General features: G+C 38.3%; 2 protein-coding genes across 4 annotated transcripts; both read right to left on the bottom strand.

The window, feature by feature from the left end:
* Positions 1–2,131: 2,131 nt before the first annotated feature.
* LOC101469428 (ferroportin) lies at positions 2,132–7,895 on the bottom strand. Of its 3 annotated transcripts, none has more exons than XM_076889936.1 (10): positions 7,688–7,895; positions 7,409–7,505; positions 7,041–7,146; positions 6,880–6,947; positions 6,564–6,723; positions 6,166–6,281; positions 5,847–5,973; positions 5,431–5,685; positions 4,145–4,822; positions 2,132–3,679 (listed from the first exon to the last, which is right to left on the bottom strand). In XM_076889936.1, the coding sequence occupies exons 3-10, from the start codon at positions 7,141–7,143 to the stop codon at positions 3,420–3,422; spliced, it is 1,767 nt and encodes a 588-aa protein (XP_076746051.1). In that variant the 5' UTR covers positions 7,144–7,146; positions 7,409–7,505; positions 7,688–7,895; the 3' UTR covers positions 2,132–3,419. The 3 variants fall into 3 exon arrangements, with proteins under 3 accessions (XP_076746051.1, XP_076746052.1, XP_076746053.1); XM_076889937.1 differs by having other exon boundaries at positions 7,420–7,505; XM_076889938.1 differs by lacking the exons at positions 7,409–7,505; positions 7,688–7,895 and having other exon boundaries at positions 6,840–6,947; positions 7,041–7,122.
* Positions 7,896–8,710: 815 nt separating this feature from the next.
* Positions 8,711–12,649, bottom strand: LOC105941336 (sodium-dependent neutral amino acid transporter B(0)AT3-like). Its single transcript, XM_076889643.1, is given in 14 exon segments — positions 8,711–9,116; positions 9,213–9,372; positions 9,661–9,687; positions 9,690–9,861; positions 9,937–9,992; positions 9,995–10,092; positions 10,237–10,365; positions 10,447–10,559; positions 10,638–10,752; positions 11,372–11,528; positions 11,582–11,719; positions 11,848–11,872; positions 11,875–11,985; positions 12,488–12,649. Coding segments are annotated over 14 exon segments (1,626 nt in total). The 3' UTR covers positions 8,711–8,953.
* Between the last annotated feature and the right edge of the window lie 1,512 nt (positions 12,650–14,161).

Here is a 14,161-nt window from a genome sequence, read left to right as displayed (position 1 = left end):
TTGGTGAGTGAAATTTTAGCGTTTTATTAGTCTGTCGGTTTATTTAGCAGGTGTGTTTTTGTTTTTGGCCATTATATATATAAGGAAGAGGAGACATGGGTCTTTCCCCTAAATGGTTAGCCCATAAGCAGCCAGGCAGTGTCTCTAATTTGCCACCAGAAGACAAAGGAAACCTTATTAGCTGTAGTTTTAACAGCTAGCATTAGCCACTCATACTGTAGGTAAGACCACACCACATGGCATGCTAGCTTGATAGTGCTACTTGGTATAACAGGCATAAATGAATGACTAATCTGTACTCATTAATCCTCAAGCTTAATCTGCAGAGATACATTGTATGTATAGGGTAGATATATGTCAAAAGTCTAGTCCAGTCTTGCTTTATACAGATAAGAAATATAGCAAAGGTCAGACTGGACCAGACTGGAGCTCTTCCTGGCTAGTTGTCTTAGGAAGCCTTTTCATAGGTTCTGTACATTACCAAGGTTTATCACTCCAATCTCTGATTCATACACTGTCGGCGATGGTGATAGAAACAGTACAACCTTAATTTAAATGGTTGCAAAAGTTACACATATAAATGTAAACATTCTATTTTGATGACACTGTAAAATTATGATATTATTTTATGCCATGTTATACCCCTAATTAAAGATTGTGAATTATTATGTAGTTTTAGTTTGCATTATTCTCCTGAATTAGAAGAAGCTGATAACTATTGCATTAGTTAAACTGATTTGCATTACATTAAATTGCTGACTTGTTGTGAATGAATGATATTATTTTATGATGCATTATATTGCTGAGTTATAAGAAATACTGTTCGCAGAAGGTTATTGTCTAATTTGTCTGAGTAGAAGAGAACAGAGTGTGCTGGAGTTTTCTGCCCCATTTCAGCAGGAGCAGATAAACAGGGAGCCAAGGTCGTAGCTTAGGCGCTGTGTGAGAGAGAGCATGTGAATGTTTAGGCTTTTTATGATAAGGTGGAGGCACCAGAGGTTATAAAAGTTTGAGCAATGCTCCACCATTTTGAGATTTTGAGGCTGTCTGCATCAGTGTCCATCTCCCACGTGTGTGATCATTAAATCATCGTTTGACTCAACCCGGCCGGACCAGTGTTGTTATTGTGGTTTTTTCTCTTGTCTCCATCCCCAATATTTTGAACCTTAACAACACTCTTCGGGACCAGTGATTCATTTATTGTAAATGCCTTTTATTTACATAGTGGGAATTCTGCAGATAGCAGTTATTCATTAGCTTTCTGTGCATACTTGTGTACCAAAAATCTTAAAAAAAAACTGTAAAATGTGTATTTTGTGACACTTTTTAGTTGGATATAAAAATCATGCAGCTTCTACTTTGTGTCAGGAATCTTGTCTGTGGATGACTTGATATCAATCATTTGAGATTGGTTTGACATATGCTCCACAGATTACAGGCAATCATTTTTGAAACAAGATTGGCATGATGATGAGCACTTAATGGAACATTGACCTCTTCTGATGACCAAAAGCTATTACATTTGCATGTGGCTTCGTAACAGTAGCTTATTTTCCCAGATATTGATTATGCCTAATCCCTCACTAAATACTTTTTTTAAGGGGATTCATTCATTAAATGTTTCATTTAGTCTAGGACAGTGCTTAATGTGTGACTGAGAAACTTCAAGTACCGTTAATGTACAAGTTTATGCTAATTAATAATATTGTTAACCTTCTAGCAACTACATTTCACAATAAACAGTGCTCAACAAATGTATTAAACCACCACTCAATGTAAGAGTCATGCAGCTGCCCAAAATGATCAGTATTGTTAGTTATCAAAATATTTTTTGTGTGTTTCTGTGATGGTTAATCCACAAATATTTATAACCTCTTTCATTAAAATTTAAAAATGAGATGAAATAAGATAAATGAGATAAAATAAGACGACAAATTACACATTTTTAGTGTTTTAATGTTCTGACTGAGCATTAAAACTGATGTTTGCTGCTGTTTTCTAATTGTGTTTCTTATTTTATGAAAGGTCATGTACTATGTTTGTAATCAATGTATTTAGATGACATTTTGGCACAATTCTGCAATTTTTTTAACATGTATTTATTTTCCCTGAGCCCAAAGATCTTCGTCAGTCATCTTTATTGTCATAAATAGTCTTAAAAATGACAATGTACAATACAGAAATGTCACAAGAAAATGTTACAAAAATACTGAGATGTGATGCATGTTTTATGACAAAAGATTCAACTTTGATATTGTCTCCACTGCACATGAATGAGATATGAAAACACGCAGTAGCTGAGGGTAATCCCCATGTTGGATTCAGTGGTCTTGCTCTTAGCTGAGGTAAGGAAATGTTTAGTTCTTCAGAACTACAAAAGAATGAAGCAAACTGTCAAACAATATTCCTAATGGCAGTTATCAACATGTAGTTATCACTGATTTCAAACATGTCCCAAAATGAAGATGGGTGGTTTTGGATTTCTATAAAACTATTAATATCACTCTTTATATGAGATGACAAGAAAGTATGTTTTTATGTAAATTTTTCTAAATACACAAGCAATTAGAATAAAATATTTTGTGTGTGTTTGTGTTGTAATTCATAATCCAGGATTTCATGCATGAAAGAAAGGCAAATGTTTGCTTGATTCATCCACAGAGAAACAAACCAGGGGAAGAAACACTTGTCCTTTCACCTTTGTCCAATAAAAAGGGCGGGGGGGGGGGGGGGTTGTTGCCTGTCAGGGGTTTTTTTTTCTTTCCTTTTAATTTAAACAATCTTTAAAACAATCTCACATCAAGTTCCCTTTATCTTCCTTTTTGGACATCCTGGAATATTTCCAAGTGGACGGATCAGTAACATCAATGCCACTTGAAAATGTACAGCTTTGTCTTGTCTTTATTTTCATGTGTCACGTTCAGGATTTTTTCACAGCAGCAGATCTGTACTGAGGTGATGGTTAGATTCATCTCTTTGTCCCTTCACCTTCCCATCCAAAAAAGCTATGAAGTTAACCGTCTTGTTTGAAAGTCTTGCAGTATACAAGTATTCTGCACAGTTGGCAAAAACATTTGTTGGTGCCTTAAGTCGTAACCTTTGTGTCCTCTTAGGACATTTCCCCTGGAGGCAGCATTTATGGTAGCCACTTCGACTTATGTACATAAAGCGAGAGCTTGTCTCCCACTCTACTTCACCTGAGTTTTCGTTTGCTGCCATGGCACATGGCCCTGCAGTGTGAAAGCAGCTGAGGTGGGATTGGCACTTGCTGTGTTGTGCTGAAATGAATGGCTGAGTTAGAAACAGTTGGAGTGTTGCAATTAGTTTGCTGAAGGATCAGGAGGGAGACATTCATTTCACTGGTGCAGAGTGGATTCAGTGCTAGTGAGCATCTCATGCCTGGATGTGTAAGCTGTTCCTTATGTGTCGAGGCGGCGTTTTCTCTTGGCTTTATGTGCATACAGGAAGTACATAGTGTGCCCCGTGGTGATGAAGAACACAGAAATTATAACTAGGATGCCAAAGTGTTGTGGCTGCGGAGCAGAGATCACCATAATGAAGTGAAGCAGGTCCATCAGGTAATTCATGGAGCTCTGCACCCCGTTAACCACTCCTCTCTCTGATTCACAGATGTTCTCCTGCAGAAGCTGAGTCACAGTCAGGTCAAAGGACCAGAGACCTGAAACACAGTAATAGATGAACTGACCTTTATAACAGATGGGCACTGATTCAGCTGCGAGTAAATTTCATTTGACCAGATTAAAATTTGTACTTGTATAACAAAATTACCCAGAAAAGTCACATTTTGGGCAGATTTATGTATTTTTTGACATATATTTCATATTCTACACCAATATTTAAACTCTATGCATCAATAGAAATAAATATCCAAAAACCTTGTATGTAATGAGAAATACATTTTAGAGTTTACAATAGTGCTCTCTGGTGGACTGACTAGGTAATTTTTATTTTTTGTTAAATTGCCTCAAAAAGATAATTATCACTATATATCAGTATATTCAAAATAAATTATTACTGGAATATCTGCCGTGTGCCCACATGAGATGGGCATTAAAAATGGCAATATCACTTGTACATAAGTTTTTCTATGCACTGAATAAGCTCTGAATTTGTGTCTACTCACCAATGCGCGCTGTAATGACACCCAAGAACAGCAGAATAATGGAGATGTAAGATTCTGGAGCTGTGCCGGAGGGAACATTGTCAAAAAGCACCGTGTTGTTGGTCCAGTGGATAGAAGAGCGGTCGGGCAGAAGTGGCTGATTGTTGCCTCCCATCATAGGGTATGTGTGTTTTTGCCTTTGGCCTGTCATCCCAAGCGCTGTAGAGGAATTGGAACTAATGTCGGGCATCAGCAAGCTGAGATCCATGGGGCTGCCAGGGGCAAACACAGAGCACACGCACAGCAGCAAGCAGCCCAGGTGGAGGCAGCTTGAGATGATGCCTGTGTTGACCAGGCCATAGGCCTTCCTGAGCCTGGTGAACATTATTGTGCCCATCAAGCCTGTGATGGCTGACACGCCCATCAGCAGACTAAGAAGAGATCCGCTTATCCCCTGAGTATAGGCATAGCCAGTGGTGATGCAGTCAAACCCAAGCACTGTGGTGTAAAGGAAAGCCAGACCCATTCCCGCGAGGAAAACAGGCTGACGATAGTAGGCCATCCAGCCATCTTTACAGGTGCTCACCAGCCAGCGGAACCTCCGAAAACACAGCGGCAGATCGGTGATTTCCTTGAGGTGCAAGCTTGAATTGCAGTTGCCCTCTGTCAGAGCCTGAGGTCGCGCAACATTGCCTTCTCCTAATGAAAAACAAGAATGGCATCCATCACTTGAGTTCATTAATTCTAAAGGCCTAATCCTCACTAGCTTTTCTGCACCCCCTCTATGCCATGTCACGTTAGCCTCTAGATCATTTGTCAAACGCAGTTCATCTACGCTAATGTGTGTGAGTACAAACAGAAATCTATACCATGTGGACCCTTGCATTTGGATGCTGTACACAAACTCAAAACTGTGTTTTAAGATAATGTATGTCAAAAAGCTTTGGTGCTGGATCTTTTTTTTTTTTTTTCGGAAAGAGGCAGCTCCCATGAAGATATGATTCCTCATCTTGATATTTTGAAAACAAACATAAGTAACTGAGAAACGGAGGCACACTGTAGTACTGACTTCTCATTCACAGTGTAAGCCTGCCCTAAAGCACCTAAACACTTTTTTTAATCCCACACTAGAGAAATTCACTTTATCCTCCCTTTTGACACTAATGGGGATGTAAGGGCTGTTTTCAGACACCCCAAATCTTTTGCAAAAGTAGTTTTTCTTCTATTAGAAAGAATACAGGTTTAAGGCACTGCTAGATTGGATTCCCTTTTTGATCTATGAAAAAGATCCAATGAACAGTTCATACCTTGTAACCTTTTCCTCTCTATCCTCTGGAGATATGCTTGATCCACTGCAACCGATGGTGGTTTGGCTGACAGAGCAGGGACGATGCGATAAACCCGTGACAAGAAGAAGAACTCCACAATTAGAGACACCAGGTTCCAGCCCAGGATGAATCCACAGCCAACTACGTTGGAGGCAAGGGTCATGACCTGTCCCACTGCTAGTGGAGCCAGGATGTTAGTCACCTGATCTATCCGCCTCATGGTTGCATTCATTCCTTTTGTTAGGAACAAACACAGAGGTTAATGTGTGTCCAGCATCGGAAGCTAAGCAGTAGCCAGTCAATATCTGATCTTTTCTATAGTTCGAGGATCTATCTTCCACAGACAAGCCTCAAATACAAACCAGAATATTCATTAACAGACTGAATGTCCTCACCCGCTAGGTGACCTCGGTTGTAGCCTGTGATGACCACAATCCAGTCCCTCTGAATGGCAATGGTCAGTGCTGTGCTTGCAAGGTTTGCCACATCTGCCAGGACGATCACCACCGTATAACAAACCACCTTGTGTGAGTTTTGCGATGCAACATGTTACTATGACAGCACAGAGTAGCCACAAGCTCAGAGGCAGAGACAACAGGGACACGAGACAGAGGGGACAACAACAGCAATGACTTCTCTGTGTAGTACTCATATCAAGTATATATAACCGAAACACAGCGATTGTGTTGTAGCAAGTATGTAGTGTCTACTCACAGTAAGCCATCCATCCCAGATCTGTTCAATCCTTTGCTTGTATGAGAACACCAACATGAGCACAATGCTACATATTGTCACCGAGATGTTCTGAACGAAAAGAGATGCATGTGCAACTAAAATAGAAGATGGAAAAAACGAATTTCAAATATGCATTTTTTTTTTATGGGGGTTGTAAAAAACGAATGCTAGTCATAACAGATACGAGTCAGTGGCTATGAACCTTGTGCCAGGAGGTTTACACTTGAGACATCTGGCGAATAGCAATTCACCTCCTAGTGGGATAGGAAACCAGCAAATTTCCTGGCCCAAGATTGAAATCCACTGAGCTCTTATCACTGTACCTCGCTATATTACATGTTAGAATTTTCATATGGGTATGAGATTGCTGTGCATACCTTTATTCCTAGGATTGCGATCAACCCAGTCTCCAATCAAAGCCCCAAACATGAGAACTGACCCAGCCACCACCAATCCAAACACCGCAGTCAACAGCAAGTTACGGCCGTACAGTTCAATCAGGAACACAGAGATTGCGAAGTGCCACATGCGGTCGCCCTGTTTAACACATGAGAAAAGTCATCATCGTGTGTTGTGTTGCAATATTTTCATCAGTGTGCTGTGACACAGTGTAAAGAGACTACCTTGCAGTCCTTTAAGTTGCGAAGTCTTACCTATTGCCCCACGAATGTTTCTTCAGGAAATGATTCTTACCCACATTGATAATGCTCCACTGACATAGATGAGAAACTTGGGACCCCTGAGGTAGATAAGAGCTGAACCTTAAAAGGAAATGCATCAAATCAAATAAGCAGATATTCCATTGGCTACAAAGACACTGCACAAATTCTAATTGGATTTTAATTCGAGTTCACCTGGTATACGCGTAGCTTTTTCAGCTTTTGCATCCCGGATGTTGTCAGACTCGAACTCAACCACAACCCCACCACACTGGGAGGCATCTTCCCGCTGCGACATGTCCTAGTGAAGTGTTATCGAACTTGTCACACCATTCTGTTGTTGCTGATAGCACAGTGTGTCATATACATGATAACAGTAATATTTAGATGATCACAAATACAGCTGATTTGTTTATCCTAAAAGGTCGCTTTCCTCTTGACGACTACAAAATCCTTGCTTGGACGATTACTGTTTATTTACTTAGTGACAACTCTAGAACAGCACAGAAATGAATATGTGACAATTTGTAAGCAGCTGGTCAAACACTGCATTTTTTTCTTACCTTGAACTTACTTCAACAGCAGTTGAAACGGCACGTCCTTTTGAACTCAGTAAACTTCTGTAGTCAGTCACATCAGGTTTCTTTTTTTCCCCCAAAACTAAAAGAGCCATAAATAATGACCAACATTGGTAGTGCCAGATTGTGAAGCAGAGAAGAAAGTAAGTAATTGTATATGGCAATAATTAAAATTAAAATAGAATTATTATGTTACCTTGCATAGCTCTATCCATACAGACATAAAGCAGCAATAATCAAAGTTAATGGAGGCTCAGTTGTTACCTTTTGTTTTCTCGTTGCAGTCAATCCTTGCTGTTGTTCCTCGACGATGAATCTTGTGCCATGTATCCTACATTGGGATGCTAGTCTTTCCTGAGAGCTGGAATTCAAACTGTAGTAGTTTGAAAGGCTTAATAACATCAGGGTGTTCAAGTGCACCATTGTATGAAAGTGCCAGAAAAGCAGAACAGGCAGGGAGGCAACAAAGGCAGCCAGCATATTCCAAAGCACATGACGCTGGAGGGACAATATCACCGTCCACCCACACCACAAAAAGGTAACTGCGTGTAACTCAAAACACACACACACACGCACACATGAACATGACTAGTGAGCACATGCATGTAACGCTACTCTCATACAGTCACATGCACTGTTGACATGCAGCATACCTAAAGGACACATCATGCAACACTACATCACTCTTGTGCATGTAACCAAGAGTAGAAAGAAGATTATCATGTAGCAAAAGTTGGGTTGGGCAAATGTGAATGAAATCACAAAATCAGCTCATGTGCTTATGTACATTTTAACTGAAAATTGTTTATTTTATTAATATATGTGCTGATCACAAACTACACATGTTACAGTATCCATCATGCTCCATTCGTTCCTATCCAAACATCAGCACAGGAAATTAACTGTCATCTTCCTTTAATTGAATAATAACACAAACATGAGAGTCAGTTCCAGCCCTTGGTGATCTGTATTCACAGAGATATTGTCATGCATTGAATTGATCAGGCTGCATCTCTGTCTCTGATACAAATGATGCATTTAGGTAAAAAAAAAAATATGATTTTCAATATGTTAAGGATATTATTAGGTGTAATAAGCATGCAAAACCATACCTTAAAAAAGATGGGAAAATGTAAAAATAAGAAGTGGAATCATTTTGCTTGCCTTTTTGTTTTTCAAATGAACATACAGAGAACAAAGTTAATAATGAGTGGCAGGGGTTACTTGTAATCCTGACCACCAATCAAATAACATAGGTCAAGATATCTATTTACAATTCCCCATGATAATACTCATTTGCATATAGATTTTGATTGTCTGTTCATGGTGTAATTCTTCAGGAAGCACATGAATTTATAGAAAGCCACAAGGGGAATGGAGACTACAGGAAGGATCGATAAGAGCACACAGATAACAAAAACCCATTCAGGATAGTGCAGGACATCAGCAAGGGGGAATGTGAACCTGCGGGGTTGATGCAGTGCAAAGTCAGTCTTTGTTCCAAATTTAATGAAGTGTCATAATGGTACATTAATCTGGGTTCCATGCATTGTATGTTGGTTGTTTCTCAGCCTCGATCACAACATAAGCCACAAAAACCACCAGAAGCATGAACGGGCTGATAAAGCGCCACATTGCCTGCCAGTAAATGTTAGGTCTCCGCCCTGTCATCCATTCAATGTCGTCATTAAACCTGTGGGCAAATGGAAACATTTGTAACATTTGTCCTTTTAAAAATACTGTTTAACATAAGCATAATCATGACATACATTGACAATGATAATATCACCTGTTTATTCCAAAGATGAAAGCCACAGCGATGATCTCAAAGAAAGCTATGTTGAGTAGTGGCACGGATCCTACATAACTGTTAAAAATTTCCAGCCAGTAGTTTCCAGAGCCCAAAGTGAAGATTAGGGCCACAGCAAAGGAGATGAGACAGATTAACCCTGTAAGCAAAATATCAGACATCATAAGACATGTGACTATAAACTAAAATCACTAATATAAACACCTTCAGAGAGAACATAAAGGTTTCTTGCAAAAGTAATGCATGTGTTTTGAAATACCAGGTGGGATTTAGTCATAGTCACAATTCTATGTAGAGAGTAATAGATATCTTGCACCTAACTTTATCATCTTTATTTTTGTTTTAATAATATAACACAATACAAACCAGTTTTCTTAGTGCCGTCAGTGAAAATGCAACATTAAGCTGTTCAGTCTTTTTGGTATACCTGTGAAAGCTTCCTTAGGAATCCAGGTGGAACTATGTGTAAATCCAGCAGAAGAGTAAGGACGCCCTCTAGATTTCCAAACATGGAGGACAGGCCGAGACAGAAGAGCATAACAAAAAAGAGGACCCACACCTGCGAGGCTGACATTTCAATCACTGCCTCAGTAAACAAAATAAATGCCAGTCCAGTTCCTGAAGCGCTCTAAGAGTGGGAAATGATATATGATCACAAATACATAAATGCTAATTATTTTTAATATGAGTAGATGTACTACACCTCTTCGAGGAAGGTCTGTAGATTGCAAGCTTTGAGATTGAGACTTTTAACTTCCAAGGGATCGTCTTATTGAGATAGTTTAACCACTCGCCATAGTTTTCAAGAGTTATGTTGCCAACCCCGATGTTAAATGCATTTGTCAGGGTTAATATGTTCCTGATATCAGCAAAAAACAAACAAACAAACAAAAACACTATTAGTATTAAAAGCATTAATATTAAATGAGAAATGTTTGCTTTAATATTGTATCTATGTAATGTTAAAGCTTAAGTTTCACATCATTTTTTTTATTTAACTTACCAGTTTTGGTAGTTGTTGTTGTTTCAATTTGCCTTAAAGCCAAGAATGGCAAAGATAGGAACTGACGCATATATTGATGTAAAACTGTTCACACATCCAACAATAAGGGCATCTCTCTCACAGTTATTCCTGCAAAAATAAAACAAAACAATGTATTGATCAGCATAATGTATGGCTTTTAAAAAAACATTTTCTTTTGGCTTTTCTTACTTCTGAGGATTATAACTGGAAAAAGCAATAAGTCCCCCAAAAGCCAAAGACAAGGAGAAGAAGATCTGGGTGGCAGCATCCAGCCAAACCTTAGGATTTTTCAAGGGTTCCCACTGTGATAAACATTAGTTAGATATCAGATTTATCACATGAAATTATGTTGGTAAGGGGAAAAAAAGTAATAGACTTACATTTGGAGTGAAAAGATATATCAAGTCATCACTTGTTCCAGGGAGAGTCAAGGCTCTGATCAAGAAGATGGTCAAAACAAGATATGGAAAAGTGGCTGTGGCATAAATAGCCTGTTGGGGAAAAGTTTGGATGAACTCTTTTCATCAGTGTATCGTCAAAATAGATTTTTACAGCTTGCAACACTTTTAGGTATTGTTACTTTTATAGGTAATAAAGAAAAATAAATGTTTAGTCTTCTGCTTATCCATCACAGTTACTGCCTTTAATGCAGCCAGTAGAAGTTGAATTTTGACCTTTATTCCAATTTACGGAAGTTTGATCGAAAAATATTTCGAATGCATGATGAAGTGAAAGTAACATGCTGCACATGTGCAACACAACTAACTTATTCAACCAACTGAATGGATGCCACAAACTGCAGTACAGTGAATATGCATGACGACCAAGAAAAACAATGTAGTGGCTATTGAAGGCAATCACTAATGTTAATCAAGAAATCTATAAACGTGAGCCTCTAGACTGTCTGCCAAATCACCAAACAGTCACATTCCATTTGGTTAACAATTTGTGTTGATATATGTTTCGACAAATGGCCAACATATGCAGGGCAAAAGTATGCTATTCCCTCATGCAACTATCTTTTCAAGGTGGAAAAACCTTTATCAAACCTTATTTATCTACCATGCGGGTGCAATAAATGGAGCAAAAAGCTTAATATATCAACATTGGAGACCCAATGGTCTCAATTCCTCTTATGAAGCAGATGTACACGATGCACCAAGCAGATGTAAGACACAATACCAGCTACTACTGTAAGGACCCACTGGTCTCAATGTTTGGTGTTATGTTCAGGGTTTAGAAATTAGAGATATCATAAGTAATCTGTGGGCCTTTAGTTAATTTTGGCACATATTAATCTATAATATCGTGATGTCAATATTACCAGTATGATTCAGGTTTACTGGGCAGTCCCTCCAGGGAAGTGGACTCTGAAAGGAATGGAAGAAGTATCACAGGATCCAGGCCAAGATCATGTTGTAGAACAGTCCAACCAGGAAGGACACCAGCATCGAAGCCACGCCTGTTTTTAAAAATTCAACCGAATTAACATAAATTATAGAGCGGTGTTAAGTATGACACAAGTTTGCAAATTTTTCGCATTTTTCGAACATCTGGTATACGACCTTTTCGCAAACCAGACGTTCTCACCTACACCTCCCGGATATGGGGAGATTGAACACTCCACACTCCAACGCTTCCCATGCGTAGCCACTGTCCAATGGCCAGTTCCATGTGCAGCAGGGGAGGTCCCTCAAACACCAAGGCAATGACATAAGGAATCAGAAACTACAATCTCGCATTTTTTTCAGTAAGAAGTAAAAAGAAAATAAAAATTAAGGTTGGTTTGATGGTTGAAGGACATTTAGTTTTTGACATTTTGTTATCAGCAGGCAGACCTTTATCATGCTCATCTGCACCAACTAACAGATCTTAACACCAGATACAATTTTTTTAGAGTTTACATTATAGTGAGATTTAGGTAACATTAAAATTTACGGTCATGTTGAAACAAAATGTCTTCAGAAACTTTAATCATTCTCTTCTGGAAATTTAGATCTTGAAAATTATTTTAATATATCATCACTGCAACCAAGTCTTTGCAGTGAGAGCATATGAAATAAGACCCACGTGGAAGCTGAAACCAGAAACCTGTCAGTATTAATTATTTTTAATACATGCATTGTTACTTTATTAAAAATATTATTTAAAAGTGTAAAAGTAGTAACATTTAAGAGCATCTATTATCTATTTTTTTGTTTAATGTCAACATTAAACGACACTGTGTAACAGAGTTCTGCTTACCTCCACCATAGCTCTGACACAGATATGGGACTCTCCATACATTACCAAGCCCAACAGCAAATCCTATGCAGGTTAGCAAATATTGAATTTTATTGTCCCATTTTGGCCTTTGAGTGATCTCTTTCTGCTCATCACTTTCAGCTTCCATGTCGAACATTTGCTCCTTGTTATTTTGGTGTATTTCTAAGGTAAGCACAAATCCTCACATGTAACTCATCTCTCCGTTAGGTCTGATGAAGAGAAGGGGAGAACGTGGTGACTGCTTTATCAGCTTCTTCTAATTTCTTATTGACTGTTAAAGCTATGGGAACAGTGCGGCTTGTTTGATAAAAGTGTTTGTATAAAATGACATGATAAGATGCTGATAACAGAAGCAATGACAGTTGACTGAGCACGGATACCATAAGGAACCCATGAAATAAAACTGTGGTAGTGAGTTTTCAGTTTGTTACATGATACAGTTTATAAGTCTCTGCTATTCCAGTGAATGAAGATAATGACCAAACTATTACACTGGAAAAATGTACTAGTTCATGAAATTTAGTCTTGTACTTATAGTTTGTTATATTCACACAAAATAATATCACTCACACATTTATTGCAGCCAAAAAGCACATGTAATATAGTTCACTTTATATTAGAGGCAAATAAATAAATAAAAACTTGTAGATTACAGTACGTGTCAGACTAAATCCATATTTATTGTATTTAGCTTTGCAGACCATTGGTATATTGTTAAACTTACTCCAGTTGGACAGACACATGTACCGTAACATGTCAGAGTTTCTAAGTCAGCATCTCCTCCCATTCTTGGCATCTACATTAATTACTACATAACTACTGTTTAATCAAATGCTAGATTGTATCTGTCAGATTATACCTAACCCTACTTAAACATCAACTGCAAGGAATAATGAAGGACTACGAAAAAGTTGATTATAATAGAGGCATCTTATCTTAGGGCCTAGCTGTTCACCAAATTGATGAAATCAGATTGAGAAATTCTCTGTGGAGCAGAGCTGCAAACATATGCCAAAGTAGTATCAGGGCATAAACAGCAACACACTGCAATCCACTGATTTTTTTTCTTTCTTTGTTCTTTTTAAACAAGTTCTCATTGACAAAATATTTTTTCTATTTTTTGTGACTCTGAGAGAGCCATGCACTCTTTATATTAGTGCTAATTAGTATCATCTGGCTGCAGGTTTTTAACCTACATACAGCTGAAACATGCTCAAACATTTTGGTGAGCAGAACATTATTTGATGACCTGGATGACTGAGAACCTTCACAGACATTTTGTGACAGAGTATTTTGCCTTGAGTTTTCGACTGATTTGAGCGTGTTAGCTGTCCTTAATTATTTTATGAAGTTGAAAGTTACAAAAGAGGAAACAAAGAATTTAAGCATGATGATTTTAATGATTTCCCAAGTGGAGTGTGTGGTGAACTCTTATGAGGCTATTTTACATTACAAATCTATAATCTGCTTTACCCCCAAACAAACAATCTTCAAGAGACTCGTACCTGTTTTTGATAAATCAGCAGGCATGTCTCCAGTGTGAAGGCTCTTTAGCTGGAAGATCGGCACACTCAGAGAGTGAAGAGAGGGAGGAAATTAAATTAAATTCATGATGACAAAATCCAGTTTCATTGTTAAA

This window comes from Maylandia zebra, linkage group LG11 (genome assembly GCF_041146795.1).
Source record: "Maylandia zebra isolate NMK-2024a linkage group LG11, Mzebra_GT3a, whole genome shotgun sequence".
NCBI lineage: Eukaryota > Metazoa > Chordata > Actinopteri > Cichliformes > Cichlidae > Maylandia > Maylandia zebra.
The sequence above is the reverse complement of the archived record's forward strand: the minus strand, read 5'-3'. Positions and strand labels throughout refer to the sequence as shown.